Source organism: Corylus avellana, chromosome ca10 (genome assembly GCF_901000735.1).
Source record: "Corylus avellana chromosome ca10, CavTom2PMs-1.0".
Lineage (NCBI taxonomy): Eukaryota > Viridiplantae > Streptophyta > Magnoliopsida > Fagales > Betulaceae > Corylus > Corylus avellana.
In genome coordinates, this window is record NC_081550.1 from 18,756,466 (window position 1) to 18,769,601 (window position 13,136).

General features: G+C 31.9%; 2 protein-coding genes across 2 annotated transcripts; both read left to right on the plus strand.

The window, feature by feature from the left end:
* Window positions 1-8,889: 8,889 nt before the first annotated feature.
* On the plus strand, window positions 8,890-9,855 carry LOC132163077 (receptor-like protein 7). The gene has a single exon (XM_059573275.1). It carries the CDS (start codon window positions 8,890-8,892, stop codon window positions 9,853-9,855), a length of 966 nt encoding a protein of 321 aa, XP_059429258.1.
* Window positions 9,856-10,348: 493 nt separating this feature from the next.
* On the plus strand, window positions 10,349-12,858 carry LOC132164572 (receptor-like protein 33). The gene is made up of 2 exons (XM_059575104.1): window positions 10,349-11,978; window positions 12,705-12,858. Exon 1 carries the CDS (start codon window positions 10,460-10,462, stop codon window positions 11,948-11,950), a length of 1,491 nt encoding a protein of 496 aa, XP_059431087.1. The 5' UTR covers window positions 10,349-10,459; the 3' UTR covers window positions 11,951-11,978; window positions 12,705-12,858.
* Window positions 12,859-13,136: the final 278 nt, after the last annotated feature.

The window sequence follows — 13,136 nt, forward strand, 5'->3', positions numbered from 1 at the left end:
GATGATCCTGATAAAAGGTTTTCTCATTTAATAATTGTTTTCTTTTATTTTGTGTAAATGTGTGCATACACATGTAAACAGAAATTATATGTATCAATTGAAAAAAAAAAAAAAAACAAAAAAAAAAAAGACTATTTAATTTTTTAACAAATTCAAAGACTAAAACTCATTTTTTAACTATTTTGTTTTTGGAGGGACCCACTCCCGCCCTCCCTTAGGCTCGGCTCTCTATTTAGATAGGTTAACAGCTTCAGTCCCTCACACAATTTTTTTTTTTTTTTTTAAAAAAAAAGTACATATGCTCCCTTGAACTACTATTGTCAATGTCGCTCCTCCCAAAATTATAGATTGCTTCTATATCCTTCCAAATTACCAAAATTTGTTATTGTACCACTTTTGTGTTGCAAAAAGACAAAAATAATCTTTAATAATTTTTGAAAAAGAAAAAAAAAATTCTTTTAAATTTAGAAAGAAAAAAATAATTTGTGAAGACCCATAGCCTTCGGTCACCATTTTTTTTTTCAATTTTTTAATTTTTATTTTTATTAAGGGAATTTTTGTTCTTATGAGATAATAATTTTTAGGAGAAACTTCACATACTTTCCATGAGCTTACACGTCTTTTGCAAATACTCCCCAATATTCAAAATCTCTTATTTTGGTGTATCGAACTTTAATTTCCTTCAACTTTCTCCCTTAAATCCTAACGAGGGTGTGAAATTACTAAAATACCCTTACTCATTTTACTCATTTTTCCATTTAATTTAACTGCAATATTTAACGGTATGGGGTATTTGGAACGAAACGAAAGTTCGATACACCAAAATGAGAGACTTTGAATATTGGCGAGGAGGAGGGTTCGCAAAAGGTACAAAAGTTCATGAGGGGTAAGTGAAGTTTTCCCTAATTTTTAATAGTTTGAGAGAATATTGAGACAATTTATAATTTTATGAGACATTAACAAATGGATAATTTTTTGAGAGGATATACATAGGTGGAAGGGGTGGATGGAGAGGGGTCAAATGAACCCCCACAAGAAAACCCATTGAGTACGAAATAGAAAAAAGCAAGAGCTGGAAGTCTGGAACCAATGCCCACAGGCATGACAAGATCCCCAAAAGTAAATTTCCAAGAGTATTACAGGTAACCTTTTTTTGGGGCCCATTTAGTCCAAGAACCAATTGCCTGTTAAGTTTAATGTGGGTCCAATTTATCAATTATTTGCAACTAATAATCAATAAAGATTATTTTAAGAGAGGCCAAAGTACATGGAGAGGTTTGGGGGTGTCTTCCACAATTTTTATTTATTTTTTTAAATACCCTTATAATTCTTTTAAAATCAAGTTTTTACTCCCAGAATTTAATTTTTTTAATTTTTTAATTTTTGTTTCCCAAACCTAAAATTCTATTTCCGCTAGCTGTTGTATAAGGGATGACATGAAGTCAATTCTTTTGTAGGAATTCACTTCATGTGACAACTCTAAAAATGTTGTCACACACAACACAAGTTCAAACAAATGAGTGGTAAAAATTTTGTATTCAATTTGAGAACGTGTTTCTCCATCCCATCCAAGCCAGGGTCCAACCCTGTTACACGGCAACAAAATTTGTTGAAAGACTTGGGTCTTCCACCATCTGCGTTTACTCTTATTTTCATACACATTTCTCAGAGTTTTCTTCTGACGTCATTTACAATACGGAGATGGTTGAAAGATGGTTGAGTGATTGGTTTTTATCATTTTCTTTTTTATTTTGGGTTGTGATGTGGTGTAAAGTAAAAATGACTATGAGTGACTTATTTGTTCAGTTATTTATTACTTTTGTTAAAAAATGTTAAAAAAAGCATTACCAAAAAAGCTCATTTTTCATGAGACTTTACCCAACTCAACACATTCAGGGACTGGGGGATCAAACTCATGACATTTGTTTTAATATCATATTAAATCACTCATTTTTCTAAAAGCTTATAAGTAGAAGTCAATTTATTTATTTAATTAATATTTTAGCATATTTCATTGACTAAAATAAATGAAAACACCATAATTATTATTAATCGAACATGACTCATCCGTAGCCTTCATTAGATTAGATGGGCAAGACTTTTTTCTTTGTTCTTTATTTGGTTGGATACGTGGGAGGAACAAGACTTTTGTAAGTCTTTCCTACCAAGTTTTTTTCTCGTGGATGCATCTAATTGGTAGTGTTGATGACATAATCAATGACAAACCAAGATGATTATACCTACTAATTGTTGAAAGAGATGGGCATTGCATCAAAAAAGAGAGCTCAGAAGACTTGGCGTCTTCCTCCACCCCAAGTCCTACTCCCATTTTCATGCACACTTTTCAGAGTCTTCCTCTCAGGTCAATTTAATTTAATTTATTGGAAAACGGAGCCCACAGGTTAGGACTTTTTAAGAATTAAGGGGTGCTTTTTAATATTTTGGTTGTAATGTGTCCTAAAAGTAAAATTGATTTTGAATGATTTATGTGTTTAATTATTTGATAATGTTTTTGTTAAAAAAAAAAAAAAGTAGTCATATAAAAAGCAGTAGTAAACAAGTCCATTAGACTTTACTTAGTTCAACACATTGTAATACCATTTTAAATTACGATTTGTCTTAAATGCTTAAGCCAATAAAAAGAAATAAATTCAATAACATTTAATTAATATTCTAATACATTTCATTAACTAAAATAAATGAAAATACCATAATTATTATACAACTTACTAATGGAACATGACTCATCCATTGCCTTTATTATCACTTTATGGGGACAAATAGAAATCATCTCAATAATGCTAGAAAAAAGACTATAATCATTACTTAAATTCTTTTAAATGTAATGTGACTTTTAAAATTATCAATAGATTAAAATTTAATAATGTTCATCTCAAATTTAATAGTAAATTTGAGATGATCATTATTGAACAACAAAATTGTTAAGAAAGTCTTGTCCTACTCCTACCTATCCAACCAAATAAAGAACAAGAAAAAAGAGTATTGCCCATAATAGAATTCATTCAATTTTTAATCATCTTTTAACCATCTTCATAGTAAATGAATGAATTCACTGTTGAATTTGTGTGTGGTCTACTTGAGTCCACAAATCTAATAATTAATATATTAAATTTGGAAGATGAGATAGGAAAAAGATGAAAAAAAAATATTGGCGTGAATAATTCATCTATATTTTAATTAATTGGATGTAATTAACATTTTTAGTCATTGAGAATGCTATCAGCTCCACTTACGATTCAAATAAGAATCTTGCTACAGAATCCAAAATTCAAATTCAACAATTGAGTTGTTTCAGTTTTCGCAGAGAGTCCCAACTTCTTTACTTTGCGATCAAAATAAAAAATTGTAAATGTCCACCCAATGACCGAAATACCCTTAATAAAATTAAAATAATAATAATAATAATAATAATAATAATAATAATAAAACTATTTAAAAAAAAAAAAAACCAAGGTGTGAATATATATATATATATTTTTTAAAATGAAGATTATGGACAGGATGGTGGTTTTATGAACTCTCATGTACGAGAGGGTGGTTCTATGGTCTTTATTTTTATTCCTTGTAATTGCTAATCGATTGTTCGTTACCTTCATCAATCAATCAATGGAAACCTTGTTCGGTGTTAGGGTTCCATCAATCGATCAATAGTGATATTAATCATTCGGTACACATAATCTTCTAAAATAATTTTAAGATTTAAATTTAATAATATAGATTTAAATTTTCTTCTTTTAGAAATGCTAGAGGTACTAACTCTTTACTAACATACGAATACTAACATGATGTGGAGTTTATTTATTGGTATTCGTAGCATTTTTTTATTTATTATTAATTGTTTTGATCATCTCCAATGAATAAGCTCCACATCATGTTAGTACCCATATGTTAGTAAAAGAATTAGTACCCTTAGCATTTCTCTTTTTAAAATTACTACTGTTTAAATATGCGGGGGCGTGACACATTAGTTATGCTGGTCCGTCCACTTTGCGTTTTAAAGCTTATCTCAATAGAAAGAAGATATATAGACCATTAGAAATAAATTTTATCTTCATGCAAAGAATCTATGCTTTGAGTCTCATGCATGTAAATTGCTTGTTAAGTTCGATATGGGCTCCATCATCTCAATTATTTGCAACTAATAATCAATAAAGCATGACATGTAGTCAATCCTTACATATATTTCACAAAAATGAGAAAAAGGAGTAAGAATTTTTTTAGCACATACTCTTGACTAATTGATAATAAATACAAAGAAAAACAAGTCACATTTGTTATTATGATCGGTCCACTTTGGTTTTTGAAGCTTATCTCAAATGTAAAGACGTTAGACAGCGAAAAATAAATCTTATCTTGATGCAAAGACTCCATTCTTTGAGTCTTATACATGTAAATTGGCTATTAATTTCAAGTTTTGTATTCAAATTGAAAACAAGTTTCTCCATATCCCAATCTAAATAGTAAATACACAAAGTGAAAAACCCACTACACGGAAACCAAATTTATTGAAAGGGAGGGGTATTGCATCAAAAGTGGGCACAAAAGACTTAACTGTGTTGACTATCATTTTCATACACACTTATGAGAGTTTTAAGATTTCTGAGGACTTTAAGATTATCTTTTAATATTTTTGAAGATTATCGTTTTCATATTACTTCCTTTTAAAATTTTTGAGAATTTTAAAAGATTATCTCGTTTGGTTATATTTAAATATAGAGAATTCAGATACTCAAAGAAATGCGAATCCCTGAAAATATGAAATTTTTTCTTGGATTTGATTGTCATCCTTTTTTAAATCTGTATATAAAAGTAAGGGAGTATTTTGTTCCACAAAAATCGAAATGAACATGTTTTATTTAATTTTTAAACAATTTTGTATCCATCAACCTTATGTATTAGAAGAGAAAAATATAAAGACATTTTGAAAAAAATAAATAAATGATTTACAAGTAAACCAAACATGAGAATCTTTTATTGTGGAAAAAAAGACTTTCTTCTGTAATAGGAGGAGACCACCCCTTTTTCCATTTGCAGATCAAAAAGAAGATGCTCGGGGTTCGATCCTATCCAAGTCTTTGTTGCCGTGACAGACCCGGTAGGACTTCCCCCACCCCCTTTGTCTTTGTTTCCTTTTTACTCGTTCTTTCTAGAATTTCTGCTTTCTACCTCGATTATTAATAATCCAAAATTGACGGCAATCAACGTACAATTGGATTGTTTCAGTTTTGGCAGAGTCCCAACTTGTTTACTTGAAATCAAAACTGCAACTTTATTTTAATTAGTGTTGTAATATTATTTCAAGTGGGTTCACTATTTTCCCATGCATACTTTAAAAACCAAATAATACATTTAGCTTATTAATTATGTTTAATCAAACACTAATTAAACAAATTGGGCGACAAAACACTACTACTAGTAGAGTGCCCACCACTCCCACGCCAACGTCATCTTTAATTGCGGACTATAGTGTAGCTACTACTTATCCCATCATTCTATATATTTTCAGCTTAATTATATATATAGGTGGGGCCCACAACGCCCATCTATATATATAACCAATTGGTGACATGTGAACAGCAGCACGTCACTTCCAAAGCTGACGTGCCAACGTTGACGTGTGAATAGTAAAAAATAAACGTCGTTAATTTTTTTTTTGTTCGAAAAGTATTTTTATTTATTTACTTTTTGACATTTTGATGCTATTATTATTTTTTTTTTAAAAAAAAAAAAATTATTGGATATTATTATGGTTATATAAGAAAAGTTAGACTATATATATATGTGACAATTTTGTTATAGTTATTTTTTTACTGCTATTTTTTTTGGATTTGATTGTTATCATTTGCAAAGTCTGAACATTAAAGTGAGGAACTATATATCTTATTCCACAAAAAGAGAAATTAACATGTTTTATTTGGTCATAGATGAAAAATAAATCAAATAATATATAATCTCTATATTGGAAAATTAAAGAAATATTGCGTTTTATATATAATTTTTAAATAATTTTGTATCAAACAGCCTTATCTATTAGAAGAGAAAAATTAATATAAAGATATTTTATAACATGTTTAGGAATGAACCAAACATGAAAATCTTTTATTATCAAAAATCCTATCCGACTGTTAATTATTTCCAAACGTAAAAATAAGGGAAATGTTAGGTGTTTCTCTAGTGTTCTCCTGGTATCTTTTAAAATTATTATTGAATTTGAGATTATTATTATTGACTTTTAATCTGTTGGTGATTTTAAAAGTCACACCACAGTTGGGAGGATACCAGAAGAATACTAAAAAAACACCTAGCATTTATCTAAAAATAATTACATTCCTAAAAATCAAAATATCAAATTTGGCAATATATATTGACGCACTAGTCTCTCCATGAAGTTGCCGTGCCAGACCGGGTAGGACTTCCCATTTCCCCCCACCTCCACGCCACTTGTCTTCCACATTCTAATTTTTGACGACGTCATGAACTCCACCTGTATATGATTCAAATAAGAATCTTCCTACACAAATTTAAAGGTATTTACAAATTACAAGAGTGGGGGCCAATAATACAAAACATAAAGTTATTTACAAAATAAAATAAAAAATAAAAAATAAAAAATAAACGTGAAGAATGGGGAAAGAAAGTTTGAAGTTATGTTCTAAAGAAGAAATATATTGATAATTCTAATCATGCGAACATAATTTATTTTTCAGTAATATATGCTCATGGCAAAAAGAATCATATATATTGATCTAACTTTGAGGAAAAAAAAAAAAAAAAAAGAAAGGAAATGGTAAGCGAATTCATTTTGGGTATTTTTAAACTTGTACAAAAACCATATCTTTCAAAAGATGACTATACCTTACACATAGTTATGAAAATAGCTAAACATAACTTAGATATAGATTAAACATTTTAAGAACGTAGAAAACAGAGTATGAAGGTTTATATTAAAATGATTAACTCAAATCATAAGCTTTCAAGGTTTGAGGATTGACTCCTCCAAGTATGAACTCTTTCTCTCTTCTCATTTATTTTCTCTCTCACTTTAAGATTTTCAGGGGTTACGGATTACCAAAATGAAGATTATGGACGAGATGGTGATTTTATGAACGCTCATGCACGAGAAGGTGGTTCTATGGTCTTTATTTTTATTTCTTGTAACTGCTAATCGATCGTTTGTTACCTTCATCAATCGATCAATGGAAATCTCGTTTGGTGTTAGGGTTACAATAGTTGGTCCACTTTGGGTTTTAAAGCTTATTTCAATGGAAAGACAATAGACTACTAAAAATAAGTTTTATCTCCATGCTTGGAGTCTCATTCATGTAAATTGCCTTTGAAGTTCAATATGGGCTCCATCATCTCAAATAATTGCAACTAATAATCAATAGAGCATGACATGAAGTCAATCCTCACATAAATTTCACAAAAACAAATTAGGCGTTAATAGTTGAGAAAAAGGAGTAAGAACTTTTTGAACACCCACTTCTGACTGACTGAGAATAAATACAAAGAAAGACAATGAGAAATAAATAAGAGGTCACATTTGTTATTATGGTCCGTCCACTTTGATTTTTGAAGCTTATCTCAAATGTAAAGACGATAGACAACGAAAAATAAATCTTATTTTGATGCAAAGACTCCATGCTTTGAGTCTTATACATGTAAATTGCCTGTTAATTTCAAATTTTGTATTCAAATTGAAAACAAGTTTCTCCATCCCAATCTAAATACGAAAAGTGAAAAAGGGTCCAACCCCACTGCACGGCAACCAAATTTGTAGAAAGGGAGGGGCATTGCATCAAAAGTGGGCACAAAAGACTTAATGTGTTGACTATCATTTTCATACACACTTATGAGAGTATTAAGATTTATGAAGATTTTAAGATTTCTGAACATTATCGTTTTAATACTCGCTTTTAAGATTTTTGAGAATTTTAAAAGATTATTTTGCTTGGTTATATTTAAATATAGAGAATTCGGATACTCAAAGAAATGTGAATCCCCTCCCAATTGTCTTCTGCTAAAATATGAAATTTTTTCTTGGATTTGATTGTGATCATTTGTAAAATATGTATATAAATCTGTATTTGAACTATTTTGTTCCACAAAAATCGAAATGAACATGTTTTATTTAGGGAAAATAGATAACAAAAATAATTAAATAATATAAATAGTTTATATATTGGAAAATTAAAGAAAAACCAAGTTTTATATATGATTTTTCTTTCCTATAATTTTTTATTTAATTTTTAAATAATTTTGTATCCAACAACCTTATGGGTTTGTAACTTTGTGGAGTGCTTTTGAGAATAAAAAATGAATGAAGATAGAATAAATATTATATTTAAATAGGATAGAAAAATTTAGAGAGTTTATTATTTACTTAAATTTAGAGAGTTTATTATTTAGCTAAAGAATAGAGAGTTGATTAAGAATACATCACTAACTATTCAAATAAGAATCTTGCTACGCAAAAGAAAGAAGAGTGAAACCCAATAAAACATGGGTTTAATCCCATGGCTAAAGCAATGACCTCCAATTATTAATAATCCTTGTTAATACAAATATGTATTAGAAAAAAGGACATTCCCCAATAATTCCACCTGCCCAAACACAAGAAATTGGGCGACCACGTGATCTTCAATTGCAGTACTGATCCCACCATTATATTTTCAGCTTAATTACATTTTGGATCTACTCGATCGGGCCCACAACCCCCATCTATATATATACTCCTGAATCCACCATTCATATATCTTATATCACCACCACCTCTTCCATCCTTAATTTACTGTAAAACTGTACTCCTCTTATTTATATATATAACGCCCTCCAATGAGACTCCCGGTCTTTTCTTGGCTTTTCTTGATGGCCATTTACTCACTTTTCTTGATGACCATTTCTGTCTTTGGGGTGGTGTCTAGCCCATGTTTCCGCAATGAGCAGTCCTTGTTGCTGCAATTGAAGAACAATCTTACGTTTAATTCTACTATGTCCACTAAACTTGTTAAGTGGAATCAAAGTGCTGATTGTTGCTCTTGGGAAGGCGTAACCTGCAACGAGGGCCGTGTTATTGGTCTCGACCTGACCAACGAATCCATCTCGGGTGGACTCGACAATTCAAGCAGCCTTTTCAGCCTTCAGCATCTCGAGAGCCTGAGTTTGGCTTATAACGACTTCAACTATTCTCATGAGATTCCATCAGAGTTTGACAAGCTTGCGAATTTGAGTTATTTGAATCTCTCAAATGCTTACTTTACAGGGCAGATTCCTATTGCGATTTCGCGCTTGACAAGGTTGGTTACTCTTGATTTATCTTTCAATGACCTTCATCTTGAGAATCCAAATTTTAAAGTGTTGATTCAAAACCTTTCGGAGCTTATGGAACTTAATCTTGATGGTGTACTTATATCAGCTCCAGGTAATGAGTGGTGTCGGGCATTATCATCTTCGCTCCCAAATCTGAGAGTGTTGAGCTTGTCATACTGCAATCTTTCAGGCCCGATTGATTCCTCCTTGCGGAATCTTCATTCCCTCTCAATTATTCGTTTGAATGATAACGACTTTTCTGCTCCAGTTCCAGAATTTTTTGCAGATTTCAAAAATTTGACTTCCTTGAAAGTCAGTTATTCTGGGTTTGATGGAAAATTTCCGGAAAAGATCTTCCAAGTTCCAACGCTACAACGCTTGATTTGTCATATAACTTTCTCCTTGAAGGTTCTTTGCCAGAATTTCCTCCAAATGGATCTCTTCAAACCATGCTTCTTACAGGAACAAGTTTTTCTGGGACATTACCATCTTCTATCGGTAACCTTCAAATGTTGTCAACAATAGTCTTGGGAGTTGCAATTTCATTGGATCAATTCCAGATTCAATGGCGAGCCTCACACAATTGAAGTATTTGGATATCTCAAACAACAAATTCAGTGGATCAATTCCAAATTTCAGCATGTGCAAGAATCTGACTACTGTAAGGCTTTATAATAATTATCTGTCAAGTGAAATTATTTCCACTCAGTGGGAAAAACTTTTGAATCTTGAGAGTTTGTTGTTGGGTGACAATTTACTGAATGGGAATATTCCAGATTCTCTATTTTCACATCCATCATTGCAAGTGTTATATCTTTCAAATAATCAATTTTCTGGTCAACTCAAAGAATTTTCCAACGCTTCTTCCTTCTTGGAATACCTTTTTTTGGATAACAACCATTTGGAAGGGCCAATACCAATGTCTATCTTTGAACTCCATGGTCTTCGATGGCTCTTGCTTGGTTCAAACAAATTTAATAACTCCCTGAACCTTAGTGTGATTCAGCAGTTAAAAAATCTTTCATACCTTGATCTTTCTCACACCAATTTGAAAAAAATTCCTGATTTCTTGAGAAACCAATCCTATTTATTTTATCTAGACCTTTCACACAACCAGATCTTTGGAGAGATGCCCAACTGGATCTGGAAACTTCCTAATCTTTCTTACTTAGATCTCTCTTACAATTTTCTAGTGACTTTGGAAGGACCTATCCTCAATGTTTCTCTTTTTAGCCTACATCTTCGCTCCAATCAACTCCAAGGGCAGCTCCCAAATATCCCGCATGTTGAATACTTGGATTTCTCAGAGAATAGTTTGGATCCCTCCATTCTAGCTAACATCAGTTGGTCCCTTCCTTCCGTTAGATCCATTTTTCTTTCAAGTAATAAATTGAATGGGAGCATCCCTGGATCAATATGCAATGCTACATATTTTGAAGGTCTAGATTTGTCTAATAATTTCTTCAGTGGCACAATTCCCCAGTGCTTGATTGAGATGAGTGGTTCACTTAATGTGATAAATCTAAGGAAAAACAACCTCATTGGCATAATTCCCGATGCATTTCCAGATAATTGTGGTTTACAAACTTTATCTCTCAATAAAAACCAACTAGAAGGAGGGTTACCAAAATCTTTGGCCAATTGCATTGGGTTGGAGGTCTTGGACATTGGGAACAACCACATCGAGGGTACGTTCCCAATTTACTTGAAGAACACATCCTGGTTGAGCGTTCTTGTTTTGCGATCTAACAAATTTTACGGATCCATTACTCATCTAGAACTTAATGTCACTTGGCCATGGCTTCAAATTGTAGACATAGCTTCAAATAATTTTACTGGTAACCTTCCAATAATACTTCTTTTGTCTTGGACATCAATGATGGATCGTGGGCATGGGGTGGGCGTGGGGAGTAATTACCTTGCATATATCGGTAATTTTTCTTATCAAGATACGGTAACAATTATTAGCAAGGGTTTAGAGATGGAGCTGGTGAAGATTCCAACTATCCTCACCACCCTTGACTTCTCTTGTAACTACTTTGATGGTCCTATACCTGAAGAAATTGGAGAACTCACACTGTTACATACTCTCAACCTGTCGCATAATGCTTTCACAAGCGAAATTCCACCATCTTTGGGAAAATTGAGTCATCTTGAGTCACTAGACCTATCAAACAACGAGCTTTCTGGTGAGATTCCCGTGCAACTCGCCAATGGTCTGATTTTTCTGTCGGTCCTTAACCTTTCATTCAACCAATTGGTGGGACAGATTCCATTGATGAAGCAATTTAATACATTTTCGGCAACTTCCTTCGAAGGAAATGAAAGATTATGTGGTTTGCCTTTGAAAACACAATGCACATATGAGGATCCACGATTGCCACCTCCAACATATGAAGAAAATCATAAGAGTATGATTGAGTGGAATTACATAAGTGCTGAATTGGGATTTGTTTTTGGCTTTGGAATTGTAATTGCCCCCCTTATGTTTTGGAGGAGGTGGAGAATATGGTACTATAAACATGTTGATGACATTATGTTTAGGATCTTCCCTCAACTGTGTCTTAGAAAAGAACATCATCAAAGACAGGCATTCAGAAATCAAGAGCCGAGGCACTAGTTATGGTTATGAGGCGCGACACCTCCAGGTTTGTCATGACAAACTCTTGCTTATTTTTTTAAATCAAAATGAAAAATTAATTTAAAATGTAACTTCACATAGCACCTTGAATGACGAATGCCCACATTTCTAAGCATCTTATTTGCGGAAATGCATGTGGGCTTTCCTAGGAATATAGGATGCCTTGAATCAAATGGACCTCTTATGTATGGGCCATTTCTTTTCAACTCTATGGGCCTCGAGACTATTCACAATTCATTATGTATCTTTATTTAGTAATTAGTAATTAGTTGCAGACTTGCAATGACTCCAATCAATGCAGGTAGGGGGAAATGTTGTTGCAGATTCATTGAAGTTTGTACAATTAATGTTTTGAATGCAAACTTTATGAATCTTCTAATCCCTTCTATGTATGTGATTCTACTTTCGTAGAGTATTGTTTGAACTTCTCTTTAGCTTAAAAATTCACAAAAAATTAAAAGTGCAATTATATTCTCTTGTGCTACAGTGGCTTTGAAGCCCAATGAATGATATAAGGTTGAAATGTTTTGTCACTTAATAAATCTGTCCAAACACTTCTAATTAATTTTTTTTTTTTTTTTGCCCTCTTAGATGATACTGGAAGTGGTCTTGGATGACATTATAATGTGTTTGAGTTGAGATTCATGCTTCATTTTGCAATTATTCAATCTGGTTTTTTTTAAAAGAACTTTTGGTTGATAATGACTTACACCACTGTACTCCTCACTTGCAGAGATATGTTGCTCCAAGTTTACTCTGAAAGGTGTTTGTTGAAGTCCATAAGGTCTCTCTGATGGGGTTAAATAATTCACAGTACTTTTGTTATACCGTTAATAAAGATAATTACCAGTGTACCTTTCCATATATAGACATGTTACATGTACCTCTTTGAATTCTAATTATTTTTCCTATTTTAGTGTTGTTTGTGCTTGGTCAAAAGCATGTCAGACTGACATGTCAATGTAACAGTTATTAATAAAAAATAAAATTGATGTGAAAATAAAATTTTTAAGTTCTGATATAATAAATGACGCAGAAGAAGATGCTTCATGATTTGTGGAGGCTTTGTAGTGAAGATAGTAATAAAATTTAAATAAAGTGAAAAATTATAAACCGTAAGTAAGAAAGAATGAAAGCAGACTGAATCAGAGGTGAATTGTTATAT